The 20,269-nt window shown below is 39.1% G+C and overlaps 1 protein-coding gene across 1 annotated transcript in view; it reads left to right on the forward strand.

Annotated features, from left to right (window-relative positions):
- Positions 1-19,978, forward strand: part of LOC128149252 (kinesin-like protein KIF13A) — a 91,548-nt gene extending 71,570 nt beyond the window's left edge. Inside the window, exons 28-38 of the mRNA XM_052804237.1 lie at positions 243-367; positions 1,381-1,557; positions 2,835-2,927; positions 3,781-3,933; positions 4,342-4,419; positions 4,970-5,017; positions 5,469-5,580; positions 6,540-6,691; positions 7,239-7,343; positions 15,153-16,233; positions 17,136-19,978. Of these exons, the coding sequence (XP_052660197.1) occupies positions 243-367; positions 1,381-1,557; positions 2,835-2,927; positions 3,781-3,933; positions 4,342-4,419; positions 4,970-5,017; positions 5,469-5,580; positions 6,540-6,691; positions 7,239-7,343; positions 15,153-16,233; positions 17,136-17,419 (2,408 nt within the window). The 3' untranslated portion in view covers positions 17,420-19,978. The remainder of the gene's footprint in view (positions 1-242; positions 368-1,380; positions 1,558-2,834; positions 2,928-3,780; positions 3,934-4,341; positions 4,420-4,969; positions 5,018-5,468; positions 5,581-6,539; positions 6,692-7,238; positions 7,344-15,152; positions 16,234-17,135) is intronic.
- The last annotated feature ends 291 nt before the right edge of the window (positions 19,979-20,269 follow it).

The following is a 20,269-nucleotide window of genomic DNA, read 5'->3' on the forward strand; positions in this document are numbered from 1 at the left end:
TTGAATTCCATTTAGATTATGTGAGAATGTGTTCAGGCTGAGTCTTAGCCTGGTTTTACTTCCCTTCTTTTGTATGCCAAAATAGTCTTCAAAATACTGCATAGTAATAAGATTAATTAGGATTAAATGTATTATGAAATATGGGTAGGACTTTATTACAACTTTGTATTACAACTTTGCCTCTATATATTAATATCCTTTGATATAAAACTATTTCATTCTTTGCACATTTGTTTCATTAGCTGATGACCTCAGTGCCAATGAACAACTTATAGGTCCCCATGCATCAGGAGTTAACTCAATACTACCAAAGGAGCATGGGAGTCCATTCTTTTATCTGCCGATCATAAAACACAGTGATGATGAGGTAAATTGTTAGCAAGCCTCCTTCTTGACAACTGCAGCTTATGTTAACACTTTCTTCTTATGTTTTATTTTCTACTTGTATGTATTTAATCATTATCTTTTTGTCTTAGAAGTACCATCTGTATCTAGCGCTGCCTTCATTTTCTGGCCTATTTATTTAGAATTTGAGAGGATATGACTTGTTAGCTCTTCTGCCTTAATTCAGAGGTGGCAAGTCTTAGGTCTTCTTGGCAAAAGAATAATTCAGCTGCCTGACTCAAAATCCCTTTTTCTTCTTTCCTCACCCCTTCATCACTCCTTGTGCAGGCTCTTGATTCTTCAGAGAAAACCACTTCATTTATTGTGCACACTGGGCAAAGCTTAATATTTAAATAAAACTTTTTCCTTTGTAGTACACAATTACTGTTTTAAATATAAAGTTTGGGAATTGTTGGAAATGAACAGTTCTGAATCCATTTTGGAATTTATTAATTAATTTCTTCCACATTCTATGCCAACTCAGGCCATTGCTTAAGAGACCATTTCCAGAATAAATGGGACGCCAAATTTGGGGAGGAAGCAGGGGGAAGGAAAAAGAAGTTCTGCAGGATGGGAGCATGTTAATTCTGTATGGGCTGTTATAACCTAATCCAACACAGATGGAATATTTGACATTGAATTTAATAAACTTCTAATACAGTTGCAATAGGATTTGTAGTCCTTCCTCCAGTCTTGCTTCTGTTTTCCTTTCCGTCTCCAGCTGTGTGAAGACTTCCTTTCGGGGCAGGGTTTGCACAGTGCAGGGATTGTGCTCACAGTTGTTTTCCCCAATATCTTAACACATCTTTTATGCTGCTTCTGATAAATTCCTTACTATGAAAAGTAGGTTGGACTCCACTTTGTTCAACGATGCTTATTTTTCTCTCATTAAAAAATTGTTTTACTTCATGTTAAGTCATTGCAAATGATACCTGTTGTTAGAGTAATTGAATCTTTGATTTCCCTTTCCTTCCTCCGCTTCATTTGTCTGCATAGGTTTCAGCCACTGCTGCTTGGGACTCTTCTGTCCATGATTCAGTGCACCTGAATAGAGTAACTCCTCAAAATGAGAGAATTTACTTGATAGTGAAGACTACTGTGCAGCTCAGCCATCCTGCTGCAATGGAACTGGTATTACGCAAAAGGATTGCAGCCAATATTTATAACAAGCAGGTAAGAAGTTAATATATTATTTTATTGTTATTAATTTTGTTTGACATCCTTAATTTTATGAATGTGTTTTCTTAGTTGCTTGCTTCATTTTATGTAAGTTTGGTCCCTCCAATTCTTATGAAAGACAAATGAAAAATATGATCATTATAGGTTGCAGTGAAGCTGTGCACTTCTGGTATATCCCTCTGAACTGTCCATTTTTCAACCTGATTTGGTTCAGAGTGTAAGAGGTGCTACTTCTGTAACAAAAAAGGAGTTCACCTTCTTGCCTATACAACTCAATGTTCTTGCAAACAGAGAAGTTTGCAGTAGCTTATCTAATATAGGGTCAGTATAGCCACTCTATTCCTGAAAGCATCTTTGGCACCTTCAAATGTTTAGCGTAAACACAATATATCTTTTTTCTGTCTCTTTGCTGCTTTCTTGGTTAATTACTAACTAGGCTTGTTTCCCAGCATTACACAAATGTATACATTCTTTACCCACTTTTATGTGATGATCTTGGATAGGGAGTTTACTTTGGCCACAAAAGTAGTTGCTGTTCCCTTTGCTTTGCTGCTTCATTGGTTGAGACAATGAGGTGCTCTCTGAAATTATGTTCCTTTCTGTTTCCCGGGTGATTGAGACCAAGAGTGTATTTCAGAATTGTTTCAGATTTTGCGGTGCAATGGGGGGGAACAGCACAAAACAGCTGTTGTACTACTAAGCAACTTGCTAAGCAGCAGAATTCCATGCCTCTTGGCATATTGTCCTTTGCTAGTTTCGTTTGTCTAAAATCCCTTATTAGATGAAAGTTAAGTTTACAGTTAGTGATGTAAGTGCTAACTAACCTGACAGTGAAGCATGCAAAGCTTGTGATGACAACAGTGAAAACTCTGGTTACGATTTCAGTTACGGCTAGAAAGCAGAGTTATGCTTTGCTATTACAAAAGGAATTTTCTACCTGTTGAACAGGTGGCTGAAAAAATGAGAAATGTTGGTATCTGTACATTAGAGACTTCTTACAGCCACAGTTTCTCAGTTACAAGTTACTACACGAGGATAGAGCATAAGTGCAAAATGAGAGGAAAATGTTACTGATTGAACTTAGTAGCATTGTATACTGAGTACAGGGCTGTAAAGAGTACTTAAAGGATCATTAATGCTAAAAAGGAACTTAGAGTCCTGAAAAATGTGCTTTTGTGGTAAAATAATTTTTTGCATTGCAACCTTTTATTTCTTAGGATGCCATAAATAATCATTATCAAAACAATAATTGACATTTACTTTGTTTCTAGAGTTTTACCCAGAGCCTGAAAAGGAGAATATCCTTGAAAAATATATATTATGCCTGTGGAGTGACCTATGAAATAGTATCCAATATACCAAAGGTAAATTACACCATATTTTTCTGGCAAATTCACTGAAAGGAACAGAATGATCTACTGCAGTGGGTGATACTGATTGGGAAGTAAATGTCCTGCTTTGCTGATGTGAGGCAGCTTGCCAAAGTGTATATACTGAAGTTCAGTGGTGAGATCATGTTTAACTTTAAACAGTTGAAAACTGTGGGGATTTTATTTTCTCTTCTACTGTGTTTAACTGAGTTCTTGTAGTAGAGCTATTTTTGAAATCACATTAGTGTCTACAGGGAGAATATAGAGGGTACTCAGAGGAATGTTCAGGTCAGTGAAAACAGAATAGCTGGGAGAATGAGTTCACAGGAATATAAACTGCTTTTTATAGAAAAAGGCTTGAACAAATTGTAAATGTACTATAAAATTTATTTTAAAGGTAAACGAACTAGACAAATGAAAATATAAATAGTTTTGTCACCATGTAATTGTCACTTTTGTGTGGTGGTACTTAAATTTTAAACTCTAGGGAAATTGCACAGCATATTTAAGATTTAGGAAGGAAGTTGCATTTACTTGCCTAGGAAGTTGTCATTAGTTAACCCTTAACATATGCGATCTCAGGTTATATATGCATTATTTCTAGAAGTACATTGACTACAGCAAACGTGCAAAACTTCTCAAAGCATGAACTCTTCTTAGTTCAGCATCATTTATATCTGTATTGTAAAGTCCTGGATCATTGATTACAGTTAGGATTACTGATTAAGTTAAGGATTACCGATTCAAATTAATTTCTGGATTGAGATGGTCTAAAGAAGTGAATCAATACATTAAAAACAATTGGCTTTAATTTTTAAAAACTTCAGTAGTATAACTTGTAATTTAGGCTACAGAAGAAATTGAGGATCGCGAGACCTTAGCGCTGATGGCCGCAAGGAGTGAGAACGAGGGCACATCTGATGGTGAAACGTACATTGAAAAGTACACACGTGGTGTGCTGCAAGTGGAGAACATTTTGAGCCTTGAACGACTAAGACAGGCAAGGAAAAGGCACTTCTTGCATATTTGGAACTGGATTATGAGAATTCAAGTCGAGATGATTGATCTTTTAAAAATATTAAGTGTTGCTTGTTTTTTATGTTTTTTTTTTTTTCAGAGAACATTGGACAGATAGATGTAAGACTAAATTACTTCTGTGAAATACAGAATTCCAGTAGTGGTGGGTCTAGTAACTATAGCTGGCAATGGTACTCAGAACCTGAACAAGCAAAGGCCAAAGAATGAATTTCAGATGCAAATTTTGGTGGTTTTGCATGCAAATTAAGATTCGTAAATGCAAGCCCTGTTTGCTGTTGTTGGCTGTACTGAAAAAAGTTTCTGTCCTGCTTGATCATGTCTCACGAGGAGACCACGGCATTGTTTTCAGTGTGTTCTTTTCTTTATGCAGGCAGTCACAGTCAAAGAGGCACTCTCCACCAAAGCGAGAAACATCCGCAGAAGTATCAGCACTCCAAACGTCCACAATGTAAGGACCCTTTATCTTCTGGTAAATTAGTACTAATGGGGCAAGGGGGTGCTGTTTGTGTGCTGATGTAATGCTTGCACAACGTGATATGGTAATGATTGTCCGAAGGTAGGACTAACCAACCTGTAGGAAAGTTGTCAGGAATGAAAATGAATCACTCAAAACCCGTCCCCACAACTGTGCATCCTAGGAGATAACAAACTTGACAGAAAAGTGGGAAGGTTTGTCAAAAATTCTTCTCCTTTTATAAGGATATTCATTTTTGAAGTAGTTTAGGATGACAGCTGCCCTGATTTAGATTACTTTTACTTCAAAGTCCCTCTAACTTTTTTCATAGTGTAAGGGATAGTTTCCATTTTGTGTGCATTTTATGTGTTCTCCTATCACCCACTCATAGAGTACAAACATAGCTGTCCTTATAAATAATCTTATCTGAAAAGAGGTAACAGAACAGTTGTTAGGACTACATGATGACAGTGTTTCCTCAAGGCATTATGTTTTATAAATAAAAGGTAGGCATTTTGTCATTCTGCCTGTTGGTGTTCTGTAGGTATCCTGTAGCCGACTAGATCTTTCTGCATGTGATGAAGATGATAAGGTATGTAAACGTGACAATACACGTTCTCAGATTTTTGCCCCCTCTTTGAAGAAAGATATATTTGAGAATTAAAAAAAATAGGAAAACAGTATTTTTAATGGTGTGTTTACATAATGCTTTAATGGTGTGTTTACATAATCTTCAAAATGCTGCACTAATTACATATTATTTTGAATGAAACCTTCTTGTCCTTCTCTGCTCTTCATATTAGAATTGTAGAAACTGATAATTTTAGAAGGGGGAAGTTACAGCAAAACTTAATATACTTCACTGAAAAGCTAATTCGCTTCTAAACAATCCATTTGTGTGAGGCAGAAAATTGTCTTAAATCAGTAACTTGACATTCCTTCAGTTTATTTTAAAAAAAAAAAATCCTACCTTTGAGTTTACCTATTAATTTTTCCATGTTTGCCTGTATCAGCATGCATATTTATGTATTTTTGTTTCTTAGGGTTGGTCTGAAAGTCACCTAGATATATCTGACTGTTCTTCCAGTTATCAAGATGTATCATGCTATGGTACTTTACCCAGGGAGTCGCCTCGCAAGAGCAGAGATGGCAGTGGTGAGACTTGAAAGTATATACGTAATGACAGTGTTTGTGGTTTTTTAATCACTGCATTAAACTGAAAATTAAATTCTCAGTGCTCTTTTTTTACTAAATGCGTTATCCAGCTTCTTGCTTTAGCAGCTAAACATAATCTGGAAGTAGGGGAGAAAGGGAGAAATGCACAAAAATATCCAGGAAGGGACGGGAAGTTGGGGGTGTCCAAAAGACCAAGAGGAGGGCAGAAGAACAAGCTAAATGTGAATCAAAATAGTAGAAGAAAAAACAAAACAAAACAAAAGAAACAAAAAGGAGCTGCTGTTGGTTTATGAATTTGAAAATGAAGATGCTTTTGTTACAGTGGGAAGGGTCCTTTTGCAGGTTCTTTACGTGATTTGGATATTTGCTCTGCCATGTCAGTGTGTCACAGGTGCCTTATTTTCTTCAGGTCAAATTTTAATATGCTCTTCTTGATCAGGCACTACAGGTAGAGATAACTGCTGCAATAAAGTGGGACTGAGAGTTTATTCATTGCTTCCTTGCCTATAATTTCATTTTTGATCATCCTGGTCATGCAGGATTGCTGCCTGGTTCCAGGGCAGAATTGCAGTGTTGTGGGCAGAGGTCAGGTGAGGCACAGGAAGCAAAGAGCTGTCAGTTCCAGTTTCAAGGACATTTCTCACTGTTTTTTTGACTGAGATGAAAAGGAGAAATATTGGAACCTCAGAATGGAGGGGGCACGTACTGCACTACTTTGCTTTCCTTCTGTTTCCAGACCTCTCTGAGGGACATAATCTCCCCTCGTCGAGTTCTGCGTTATCTCATGCTTGGGCCAGTGGTTGAATACTAAAATATTGACATTTTTCTGTAGCCAGCAACTTGCCAAATGCGTGGCTTAACCTTCAGTTATTTTGAATTATACTCTTGCAGTCAAGATATGAAGAACTGAAATACAGTATTTTTGCTTTTTTACCTAGGTGTTGTAGCAGAGAATTCCCATGCTTTAATGGCCAGCCCTTTTAAAGCATTTTCTCCTCAGCCACCGAAGTTTTTCAAGCCCTTAATGCCAGTGAAAGAGGAACATAAAAGGAAGACCCCCCTGGAAAGCCGACCTCTGCTTAGTCAAGAGGTAATCTTTGAAAACCATCTGTTTTTTAAAGGAGATGGAGTGATTTTTGTGTACTTGGCAAATCGTTTGCAGCATGCATCTGTTGCTGTAGAATTTTGTAATTATCTGGTAAAATTAATCAGGCTGTTCGTTATATGTGGTGAGGTTTTGGTGTTTGGGGGTTTTTTTGCCTGAAACACTGGGAGGTTTTTTTCACTTCTTGTTAAGTATTCTCCTTTACAGGGTACTTCTGTTCTATTTTGAAGTAACAGTAACCTGCATTTTTTTTCTCCAGCAAGATGTTGGTGTGTCTTTTCATAGATGAAATGTAATTCTGTGAAACAGTGTTCTAGGGTGGTTATAATTCTGACCTTTATTCCTCAACCTAAAATTCTGTGGGGAGGAGCACATGAGTCTCTCTACGTATTAACTTGAATTTTGATGTATAAGTGGCCAGCGTGGGTGTTTCACTTCCATCGTGTGTTAATGCCTTTTTAACTTGCATGCATTTAACGCTGTGGTCAGAGTTGTGGTTTGTGTGATGTGTTGTGTGTCTTAAACTTTGCAGAGCATGCCTTCATCTCGGGTGCATTGTGCTGGCTGTGTTGTGCCTTCAGGAAGTAATGCCAGCAGCATGCCTGTAGAAAGCAATAGCATACGTGAGGAAAAGATTGTAAGTTTTGTACCAGTTTCTGTTATGAGGCCTGGTGGTGGGCTTAGGGCCATTTGGTGGTGGGCTTAAGGCACTTACGCTACTGCAGCAGAAAAAAGGTATAATGTGGATATAATCACTTGTGAGTGATTGTAACTAATGGTTATAACGAACAGTTGCTTGCCTGGCTTGCAAATGCATTCTGTCATTGGAACTAACTCAGTTGGGTTTTTGCATTTTGGGTTTTTTGTTTTGTTTTGGGTTTTGGTTTGTTGTGGGGGGTTTTTTTTTGGTTTTTTGGGTTTTTTTTAGTATTCATATGTGATTTGTCTTGTGGGGTGGGTGGGAGAGGGGAGGCTTTAGTTTTTACAGGGCACAAATGATCAAGTAAAGGGTGGTTTACTGAACCATGTTGTTGTCACTCTAATATACCTTGTATGTTACCCAGATTTTGTGACTATACCCCAGAGTAAATGGAATGATCCCATTTGGTGTAAGTAACCATGCATTTAGGTGTGGGTACACTATAAAAACCTTCTCATTGCCTGATGTGGAAGTAATATGACTAAAATAAGACTGCCGCTCTTAATTAACCTGCAGCCTGTCTTCATCATAATTCAGGCGGTGAATTGAGGTGGAGGGCTTTTATTTTAATCTTCACTTGCCAAACCCTTTTTTCACTGCTGCTTCAACAAAAGGTGTATCATCGTTTCTGCTGTATGATGGACTTGGGTTTTGGGCTGTGGAACATGGCTGTAAATACTCGCTTTAATCAGAGCTTTAGATTTAAAATTCAGAACCTTCAAATTATTTCCCCTAAGTATTGTAGGCCTCTTGTACCACAAAGTGCTAGTGATGGATTCTTCCTATTCAACGGTTATTTTCATTTCTACCATATAGCCAAGCCATTAAAAAAAATCTGTTCTAGATTTCTAATGCTATTTTGTTGTACGCCAAAGTATCCTGAGTGTTCTGGTGTATATATTTGAAGCTTGGTTGCTGTTTTTGGGTAGCAGCTGTTTTATTCTCAATCATGTTAATTTTCCATAAGGTAGCTGGCATGCTGACTCACACTGAGTCACTGATCCAAATAGCATGAAGGTATTTGGAAGACAAAGTCTTCTAGTGGGTTGAAAAACATCCTTTGGAAACTAAATTGTGACAAAATTTTCCATAGCAACTTCAGGGCAGTTTTAATCCCTTGAGTAATAACAGGGTCCCACCCCATGCATGCCCTGAATTAACCCAGGCATTTGCCTGTGCTGTTTTCCAAAGATAAGCAGAAGTTTTCAGAGCTAGAAAAGGGCAACATCCTGTACCAGGCTTTTCCAATTAAAATGGAACTAATTCATTGAACACCGTAAACCTGCTGTAGCCAACAGGGCCCTGGAAAGAGCTGTTCTTTCAGTTCTCAGCTGCTTGCTCCTACCCTTGCACTGACTTCTTCCTCACATCAACATAGCTTTTTGTTTGATTGCATAGTAAATCAGATCAAGGGAACTGATCCATCCAGCTGATGTCTAGACTACAATAGAGTTATATTTCATTTGGATCTACTCCCCTGTCTGATCACCTTACAGACACTTGAGTGGGTACTGGGGAGGCAGGCAAGAACTAGCAGCCACTAGTTAGGAGGAGGTTGAGTTGGCTACTTTTCGTGGCCCTGCCAGCTTATGGCATCAGATTTATCAAATGATGGCTTCTGGGTTTTTTTATCACTTTAGGAAGGAAGCCTTTGTAAGATGTAGGCTTCCCAGGCTACCCCGCATTTTTCAGAGCGGGAGCAAGTCTATGTTTTAACTAGGCTGGAGTAGAAATTTCACATATTTGAATTAATAGTGCTTTCAGAACGAGTTCAGAGATTACACTAGGACAGTGTCACGGCTCCACATGAAACTTCAGCTGTCTGCTCCTCTCTATCTGATTCATAGTAAAGTTTTCACATTATTAATCAATACCATAAATGATTGCTTCAAGGTACAGAGCCTCATACTCCTAATTAATCACTGGATGATTGGTGTCACTTCAGGTATGATGCTCACTTGCATCTTACAGCATGTAAAAAATGCCGTAGAAATAACGTGACTAAACATACAGGAAGCTAGTAATTTTACCTAGATTAATGTGCTGCATCTAAGTTGGCTTAATAATGATGTTTGGGTTTTTTCTCATGTTTCTCTGGGATCTGTTCTTAACTTTTCTTGAATATTCAAAACACATCTGTCAAGGGAAGAAAAAAAAAGCAGTTAACAAAAAATATTTTTAATCAATTGGCTTGAAATAGAGCATTCAACCTAAAATTTCAGACAGTACTTCCACATGCATTTAATATCACAACTATTTCAAAACAGCATGACATAAGGGCACAGTCTATATAGTATGTGAGTACTGTGGAATATGTTAAGGTGAGATGCAGTGTTTTCATATTGAGTGTATTTGAATACTGCCTGTAATTAACACGTCTAAGGGGGCTGTGGCTAAGAGCAAATCCTCCTAGCAGGTGATGAAAATTGAAGCACCAGTGATACAACCACTAAATAAGTATTACTGGTTTTTAAATTAGTAAAATGGGAACTAGCGTCATTGAGGTTACTTGAGAGCTGTAATTTAGGGATCTGAAAATTCAGATACTTAACTTTTAACTACACAGTGTGTTTGTTACAAAGCAGGTGTAGGGAAGCTGCTTTGTGTTCTTGCTTACTTGCTGCTATTGTGAAATCTAGATGTATAGTTTTCTCTCCTTAGTTCTTGCTGGCACGTTCTTACTGTTACCAGTTCTTAAGTCTGTTTTTCATTATGGTCTTTCTGTTACTTCCCAAGGAAGTGGCTGCAGTTTCTTTACCAATTTTTCAAGGATTTTATCTTTATTTCTACCAATAGCCTGAGCAGTACAAGGTAGCTTCCTTCTTTTTCCCCCATATTTTACATCCACAGGAATTTGAAGAACCCTGAAATTGCTTTGTTCTGGAATTTCCCAATTGGGAAGCTCAGGAGGAGCTTTGAAAGGAAATATTTCTTGTCCCCACAAGGGGCATCTTTTGTCTGTAACAAGGTGATGTCTCACCACATATTTGCAGCATTCTTCACAACCCACGTTCTAGTAATAAGACTGCTTCTCTGTACCTTATTTTTTTGTATTTATGATGATAGATAACCCTGAAACGACACATGACTGGCAATGTGGTTACTTGTTTGACTTTTCCTAATGAAGTCACCAATGTCTGTGTGTCTGTAGAACCATTTCTCAGTTGCAGCACCTCTTATCCAGCCTGGTTCTGAACAGGGACCCTGTGTGTACTAAGATTTTTTTTTTTCAGCTGAACAAGGAATCTTGCAGGATTCGAAGGAGAAACAAAGAACTCTGTTATGACAATGCCTTTTGGTTTCAAGTGAATGTTTAGCTAGTATCCACTAGAAATATTTCCTTCATGAAATGCTTATCAGTTTGGAGTTCATATAATATCTTAAACCCACCATATTTGATAAAACACTAGAGTTTGTAATATTTTGAAAAAAACAAACTACAAGGTTCTTCATAGAGCAAAACTTACTTTTACATAAGTAATAAGGGTGAAAGGGAAGGATTAAGCAGAATAATTGAGAAAATGTTGCTCAGAGATGAGCAACAGGTATACTCCAATATGCAGAAAAGATGCTTTGCATAATGCTTTAGTGCTTAGAAGGGTATTCATAGTCCCAATGAAGTGGATGTGAATTTTGTCCTTTACTTTCAAAGGGACTACCTGTACATTTCAGATCTAAAGAACAAGGTTTTCAATAATATAAATCATTTCAATAGTCTTCTGTGACGTTTTGTAACACTATTACCCCTCTGCAGAGAAGTAAATAATTTCAAAATAAAGCCTTCATCCAAATTCTGTATGAGAAATAACTCTGAAGCAGAGCTGGAAAAACTACTAAGGAAAGGATGCCAAGCCTTTACTTGAGCAAGTATTAATAATCTGAGGTCTACTTGGATTTGTCAGATATACGTAGACAAGTAGAGGCATCTTCTTCAGATACTGATTTCTCTGCCAGCAGAAATTTAATATTATTGGAAATCTTGATTCAGCTTAAGAGGCCATTCTGCATGGGTAGTATGACTGATTTATATCTGCTATGAGCTTGAACATGGTAGGAATGAAAATGAGACCTTGTTTATAGATAAGGGCCATAAGTGAGTAGTGATCACTTCACTGGTATCCTGCATTTTTTTAAGTCATTTAGAATATCTTTACAGTTCTTTTTTTTTTTTTTTTTAAATCAAACAAAAACTGGGGAAAAAAACCACCTCCAGGTTAGGAGAAAGACCTTGTCACGTAAGCATATGTTTCCTAATATATACCTACAAGGGTGTTTTAGGTAATTGCACTGCTGAATGGAGCAGGGGAACTGGTCACAAATGACTTGGAGAAGGCCAAGGTACTCAATGGATTCTTTACTTCAGTCTTTATCTGTAAAACTAGCCTTCAGGAATCCCAAGCTCCTACACCCAAGGGAAAGTGTGGAACAAGGAAGACTTAGCCTTGGTAGTGGACCACCAGGTTGGGGAGCACTTAAAAAAAACATGTTTTTTAAGTAAACATACCCTCGAGTGCTGAGGGAGCTGGCTGATGTTATTGCAAGGCTGCTCTCAATTATCTTTGAATGTCATGGCAATTGGGAAAGGTTTCTGAAGACTGGAAGAGAGCAAATATCACTCCTGTCTTCAAGAAGGACAAAGAAGAACGATTCAACAAACTACAGACTGGTCAGCCTCACTTCTATCTCTGAGAAGATGATGGAGAAAATCCTCCTAGAAAGCATTTCCAAACACATAAAGGACAAGTAGGTGATTGGGAGTAGTCAGCATGGATTTACAAAGGGGAAATCATGCTTGATGAACCTCAGCTGCCTTCTACAATAAGTTGACTAGCTTGGTGGATGAGGGGAGAGCAGTGGATGTTGTTTACCTTGACTTTAGTAAAGCTTTTGACACTATCTCCTAGAACGTCATCATAGATGGGCTGACAAAGTACAAGTTAGATAGGTGGGCAGTGAAGTGGATTAAAAACTGGCTGAATGACTGGGCCCATAGGGTTGTGATCAGAGGTGCAAAGTCCTGTTGGAAGCCAGTAACAAGCGGTGTACTGCAGGGCTCAATACTGGGGCCAGTACTGTTCAACACATTCATTAATGACCTGGATGATTGGACAGAGTGCACCCTCAGCAAGTTTGCAGATGATGCAAAACTGGGAGAAGCGGCTGATACACCAGAGGGTTGTGCTACTATTCAGAGGGACCCCAACAAGTTGGAGACCTGGGCAGAGAGGAATCTCATGAAGTTCAACAAGGGGAAATGTGAAGTCTTGCATCTGGGCAGGAATAACACCAGGCACCAGTACGTGTTGGGGGCTGACCGGCTGGAAATCAGCTTTTCCTAGAAGTACCTTGGGGTCCATGTGGACAAGCAGCTGGCCATGACCAACAGTATGCTGAATGTCGCCAGCAGGTTGAAGGAGGGTGATCCTTGCTCTCTACTCGGCACTAGTGAGGCCGTATCTGGAGTATTGTGTCTGGTTCTGGGCTCCTCAGTAGAAGAAAGGTATGGACTCGCTGAAGTGAGTCCAGTGCAGGGCCACAAAGATGATTAATGGCTTGGAGCATCTGACATACGAGGAGAGGCTGAGAGCCAGGACTGTTGAGCCTGGAGGAGACCAGGCTCAGGGGCATCTTATCAATGCATAAAAATACCTGATGGGAGGGAATGAAGACAAGGCAGACTTCTCCGTAGTGCCCAGTGACAGGACAGGAGGCAACGGACACAAATTAAAGCATGCGAGGTTCCATCTGAACACAAGAAAACACTTTTTTTTACTGTGAGAGTAGTCAAACACCGGAATGGGTTGCACAGAGAGAGGTGGTGGAGTCGCCATCCTTGGAGATACTCAAAAGCCACCCAAGTGGACGGAGTCCTGGACAGTCCGCTCTGGCTGACCCTGCTTGAGCAGGGGGGTTTGGACTAAATGACCTCAAGAGGTGCCTTCCAACCTAAACAATGCTGTGATTATTCTGATGTGCAAACTGAACAAACCTGTTTGCTGTCTGTGTATTGGAAGCTTTGTTGTACAAAGTTATTTGATCAGTCTTGGTTATTATGAAGTATAGGAAACATTTTCAAGAGGATGTTTATCTTAAACTTGATGTATTGGTTCTCAATGTATTGGTCATCTGCTTAATTATTGTGCTTTTCTTTTTCCATCGTTTATTCATGGCAGGTGTCTGAAAGCATGGAACTACTTTAGATATCACACAGGATCTGCTTTGATCAGTAGTTGAAATCCATGATGCAGATAAAGGAATAGAGAAGTAATAGGTGCTTGAGTTCCTCTAAACTTTTAAGTACTTCAGCAGTTTTCATTTTTTTGAAAATACTATTCTTTCAAGTAGGAATTTGCTGTAAACTAACCATTTTTAATATATGTGTGTGTGCACATAGATAATATGTGTATATAGAATCATAGAATCATTTCGGTTGGAAAAGACCTTCAAGATCATCGAGTCCAACCATCAGCCATGCCCACTAAACCATGTCCTGAAGTACCCTGTCCACTCGCTTTTTGAATACCTCCAGGGATGGTGACTCGACCACTTCCCTGGGCAGCCTGTTCCAATGTTTGACAACCCTCTCAGTAAAAAAATTTTTCCTAATATCTAACCTAAATCTCCCTTGCCTCAACTTGAGGCCATTCCATTTCCTCTTGTCCTATCTCCAGCCACCTGACAGAAGAGACCAGCACCCACCTCACTACAACCCCAGAGAGCTATAAGGTCTCCCCTCAGCCTCCTTTTTTCTAGACTAAACAGCCCCAGCTCCCTCATATGTATACATATGTTTATATGTGCATATATATGTATAAAGAAATACATATATTTATATGAAAAATGAAGTACTTAAAAAGAATCTATGTAGATTCCTGCCTGCAGTATTTTATACTGGGGGAGGAGCACAACCATGTTGCTGGGGTTTTTCTCAGATGCATCTTGAGAGACTGAAGTCCTCAGCTTCAGGTGGACTCTGTGAAAGCCACGTTTGTGGGCTGGTCACAGTGCATCACCACTCGTTATCAAAGGAAAATTCGGGGAGCTACCTCCAAAGTCTGCCAGGTTGATTAGTGTCACCTACTTCCCTCCAAACACGTACATGGATGCTCACAAATGCTTCCTTGAAGATTCTATGTGATACTTGATCCTTTTGCCTTTATTTTCAAACATCACGAACGTGTTCAGGTGTGATAGCTAGGAGTAAGCAAAATTATCTGGCCTCACTGGTATCAGATTAATAGAAAATCCCATTGTGCAGGATAGTTTATATTAATTAATATTTTAATAATCAGTATTGCAGTGGAGACCCTCTAAGGTGTCTTCCATTCATGTTTATCTTGTTAGGTGGTCAATTAGCTCTATAGAATACCTTCAATAGGTTTAATTAATCTAAATCATGGGGAAAAAGTTCATAATACATGGCTTTAAAAAGCTGAGTATGATGAAAATATGTAAACATATACCTTTTTCATGTTATGAGCTTTCCTTATGCCAAACTTTATTGCTTTATATTTGCTGAACTATTTAGAATTAATCTTTTATTTTATAAAAATTGAATACCTCAGTGTAGACAGGATATGTTCCCCGCACCTCTTTTCAGAGTTGTCTTCCATTCTTCAATTAAAGAATATTAAAGGTGTATATTTCTCCACATTCAGACAGGAAAAAATCAAGGAAAGTTTCTTTATTTTGAAAACTTAACTGTCGTAGGTTCCTAATCCCACGCAACTCTCTCTTCTTTTGCAGGACTCCGAGGAGGAAGACAGTGAGTTGGAGGCCATTAATAAGAAGCTGATAAGTCCACAAAGTTTTCAGAATTTCCGGCCTTACGTACCAGAGGAGTTTGCTGACTTCAGTGTTTACAATGCTAGCCTGGAGAACAGGGAATGGTTTTCTTCTAAATCAGACTTCATGAGTTCACGTGTTCTTGAGAAAGAGGTATCCCGCAGCCCCACCACTAGCAGTATTACTAGTGGCTACTTTTCCCACAGTGCCTCTAACGCTACTCTGTCTGACATGCTTGTTCCCTGTAGTGATAGCACAGACCAGCTAGCCAGTCACATGAAGGAGCAGGACTCTAATGATCCCTCAGGATCATCTCTTGCACATGATGTAAGATCTTCTTCGAACAAGGAATGTCGAGAGTCAGAAAAGGAGTTAGCAAGAGAAAAGTTACCTGTGTTACCACTGAAAGAAAACAGTGCCTTAACAGAACAAGTATCACTGTCCATCGATGCCACTGACAGAGACTCTGAGCAGTTACCCAGAGCTGGATCGCTTTCGGCTTTAAGTTCCTCAGATGGCAAAAGTACTTGTCATACAATTGAATTTTCAGCACGTGAAGCAACAGTTGAGCACACGACGGACATTCTGGAAGATCACTCCTTTACAGAGTTCATGGGTGTCGAAGATGGCAAGGACTTTGACCATTCAACAGCTCCGCAGTCGTGTTCCCTTGTGTCCTCTAATGGAGCGAGTTCCTCGGAGTTACCCCGAGGCGCTGACAAGGAGCAGAGCACGTGTGTGGGCCAGCTGGGCTCTGCAGATGCTATGGAAAGCCCTTTGTGTTCTGTACTGGTAAAAGAGACTTCAGACCGTGAGACTTACCCTGATACTTCTGTAGATGATTTTATTGGGAAGGACCACTTGGATGGTTCCGACTGTGAAGAAGGTGCTTCTGCAGATCAAGCCCACGTCTTGCCTAGCTGGGTGGCAGTGGGTGAACAAGTCTGTGTTGGAAGTAATAAGATGGGCACGGTGAGATACGTTGGAACGGTGGATTTTTCAGCTGGAATCTGGGTTGGAGTTGAACTAAATGTTCAGCTGGGTAAGACTAAATATGGTCTGGGTTATCTGTGCAGTTAGTGTGATCTATTTTAAAAGTTAAACTACAATCATATGCTGTTCAGTCTTGGGAAATGCCTCTAATTTCATATAGGCTTGGAATCTGATACCCCAGTTCTAGGCTTTATAGGAATACTTTGCTATAGGTTAATTTTTAACTGTATTATAGCCCTGTTCTTCTCACTCTATGCAGAAAAATGCTTTTGCATGTTGTGTTGGTTCCCGTTGGTACTCATCTATTTTTATAGATTAGAAAAACAAGCAAAGCCTAAAATTGCCTGATTTTTTTTAAATCAACATGCATGTTTGTGGGCAGTACTAACAATGGACATGACTTGTCAAATGGGTTTTCTGTCTGTAGCTTTCAGAGATTTTTTTTTTTTTTCTTTTTTTCCACTGGGAAAGCTTAATTAGAGAGCCCAGGTTTTCTTTAACTTCAGTTTGATGGGGTCGGAAAAAGTCAATGCTCTGCAAGTGTTACGAGACTCCTACAGAAATGCTTCAGATCTTTTAAAAAGATGATGGTCTTAGTAGTTTAATAGATATTAACACTGATAGAAGAAGTTCTTCTGGCAGCTAAGTTTTAAGCTTTGTAAGCAATTGGTTTTGAGGATAGTTTATTTTGTAAAATGAACAAATGATTGACTTTTTAAACTGGTAGTTAACAAAGTAATATTTTAGGAAATCATATTTTTGGTCACAATTCAAGCCATCCTTTCCAGGTTTTGTTCTCCCTAGTGTATGGTATGCATCTGGCTTCATCGCTCAGCATTAAAAATCTTGACTCTTTGACAGATAACCAAAGGTATTCACACTTCCACGCTACAATTGTATGTGCTAATGAAAGTAGCAACAACTAATTCTGTGCATTTATTTTCATTGAAGGGAAGCATGATGGAACTGTAAAAGGCAGAGAGTACTTCCACTGCAAACCACGACACGGTGTCTTTGTTCGTCCTGGGCGCCTCAGCAAAGCACCAGCTTCCGCAAGGAAATGGAGTAGCACTTCACGGTCTCAGGCATCTTCCACTTCAGAGAAACGGAAAAATTCCATGCTTCAAGGCTCATCATCCACTCCTAAAACAGGAGAAGTCATCTGCCATTCAGGAGATGCAGCGGCTTCTGCTTTTTCTAGGAAACAGGAAAATGGGAAATCTTGGATTAACTGAACTGCCGTATTTTTGCACTTACTACACGCATCACTGTGTAGAAAACTTTATGGATTTTTGGAGCTATTGTACATTTTAATCTGTCCATACGAAATGTGTATTCTCTAGAGTCCTTGACTTAATTCTCTAATTTTTTATAAATAATATATATATTATATATATATATGAATGTGTATCTATAGTTTGTCTGCCAGTGGGCAGATACGGCTGCACACTAAAATACAGTTAAAGCTGATCTGTAGATAACTGAGGTACTGGACTATTTGTTACGCAACAACTTGGGAGATATATTTTAAACAACAAAAAATATTTTATTGTGGAAAAACCAGGATGTAAATCCGTATTTGGAAAAAAAAAGCTACGGTTTGCTGTTCTTAATTACCAAAGAACTTGTTTTAGACTGACACATTTGCTGTTTAAATCTTTCTATTGTAAATGTTTTAACTGATAACTTGGTGCCATGTTTCTTTTAGTCACTGGGCACCGTGCAGCCTTATGTTCTGTGTTTAAGCACACTGAAATATCCAACTGCTTCTTATTTTTTGTCTTCCTAGAGGCCTGCCACTGTGCTGACTTGGCATTGGATTGAAATGACTAACAATGCCCAAAGCTATATGTCTGGCATTTCGTACGTTAGCATAAGCCAGCTGGGCAGTTTGACTGCAGAAACAGTATTACTGCAAGGGCATGAGAGGACAACGTTTTGGGGGTTGGGGGGGTGGTGTTTGGTTTTTTGGGTGTGGGGGGGAAATGGGGAAACAAAGAAGCAGTAAACAGATCATGACTGCAAACTTTGCACTTGTTACTTGCTGGTTATTATCAAGATGAAATAGAACCTGCTAAAGTAATTTTAATCTGTAAAGTTTATTTTAATAATGGGAATGATGGAGGGATTTATGTCTGGTGCTCATGAATTCCTAAGAAGGTTGTTCCACATGTAGATACTGTAGATGCCTGTACAAGCGTTCTGGATGTTTGTAAAGTAACATGGTAAAAAAATGAGTGAAGTGAATGGCCTGCTGTATCTGTTCTTCTTTGTTTCTTAGCAAGTGAATGATTGAGATACCTGGGACCTTACTGAAAAGCTGCTGTTCTTTCTTTGATTGTTGTGTACAGTAAGCGGACTCTCGTATTTTACTATTTACTGTAAAGAACTGTAATTTATATACTGCCATACTGTATTTAATTGGTACAGACCTATTGTGTGTTAGAATACAGACTGTTTACTTGGGATTTAAAAAAAAAGTAATGTTTTGCTTGTATTTGGTACAATTAGGTTTCATGGTCAAATAGTAAGCTGTTTCTAGCTGATGGTGCTCAGATGTAAAGTACTTTGTAAGAACGCTGAAGGACAATATGATTGGAGTGGAAGACTGGATGGTATTAACCTGTTCTAACACTGACCAATTCATGCAGCGTCAGAGGAGAACAGCAGCCCCTGTGGATACACATTCCTCACCTGCTGCATCCCTGTCCTTCATAGGAGGGGAAGCGGAGCTGGGGCACTCCTGCCAGAGAATGGTGTTATGTGGGTCAAGGGGAGACGGGACAAGTTCCTGGAAGACAGACATGACAGACTCATTGCTAAATATGTGAATGCCTCAGCTGAGTACAACACAGTTGGCAGCTGGGAGGGTAATGTGCTTGAGGGGTGGTGAAAGCGGGGGTGTGAAGTTCAGTGTACTTGCCCTTGACACAGCTTTTGGCTCCTCTGAGATGGGATTCTTACGTGTGTGTTGATTTTGGTGAAATGAATATCTTTGCAGAACACTTCATACTTCTGGTGTCCACCTAGAGTTGCTCTCGCTGCATTAATGATACTACTGCTGGAGGGAATTACTATAATAGCAAAAAAAATGCTTTGTGCAGAAGTATTTTATCAGGCACAGGTGCTCCTAGAACACTGCCAGGTACCTACCAGGCACCACAGTCTTCAAGTTACTTTTAGATGTCACTTGAATCTTCTAATAATGCTTTTTAGAAAATACTCGTGTGTGTGTGTGTGCGTGTGTGCACATTTGCATAAGCATGTTTGTCTAAGGCCACTACAACCAATTTTAAATGCTAATGTGGCCATTTTCTTAGGGCAAAGATGCAGTATTTACACTAGATTAACCGAACTGGGTTCTTCATGGTTTCAGTCAGACCTTTGAGAGTACAGAATACGTGATTGCTTAAGAAACACTGGAATAATTTTGCTTCTTGGGTTATATGATCTATATGTGCCAGAGAAACCTAAACAAGCCAACCTAGTTTTGTGCTGTACACGTTCCACATAACCCGTGCTGTTGTGACTGCTGTTATTGTTGAAAGCCCTGTACTTTTGCAGACCACACATGTTAACATGCCCTGTCCTGGGTTAGTGTAAGGCTAGGAGGAGCGTATCTAATGAGTGTGATGGGGTAATGTGGAAATGCAAGCATTTTAGTTGATGTGCTCCTCAAACTCTGGTACATAAACACAGAAGCAGTTTTTCTATTAGTAATGTTAGACTAGTAGTTTGGTGTCTTGAACTTTGTAGTCAGTGGAATAACACCGTGGTGATAGTTCAACTGGAAATTGGTTTTGGGTTTTTTTTTAATATTACCTTAACCAGCATCTAAAACAGGTTAAACATCGTCGTGACAGAACAAACCTGTCATCTCGCTGGTTTCCCTGGTCCAGGCCTCTCCCATGTTTTAGGGACCTCTTCGTCTGTTGAGCTGGTAATTTACAGAATTCAAAGGAAAAAAAAAAAATAATAAAAGTGTAAAATCTCAGATTGACTGAAAAGGACTAGAGCTGTGGGCTCCATCCATCTCCCTCCTGCCTTCACACAGTTAACGGCAGCTCTTTTAACAGCGAGAAAAA

This window comes from Harpia harpyja, chromosome 1 (assembly GCF_026419915.1).
Source record: "Harpia harpyja isolate bHarHar1 chromosome 1, bHarHar1 primary haplotype, whole genome shotgun sequence".
In the NCBI taxonomy this organism is placed as follows: Eukaryota; Metazoa; Chordata; class Aves; order Accipitriformes; family Accipitridae; genus Harpia; species Harpia harpyja.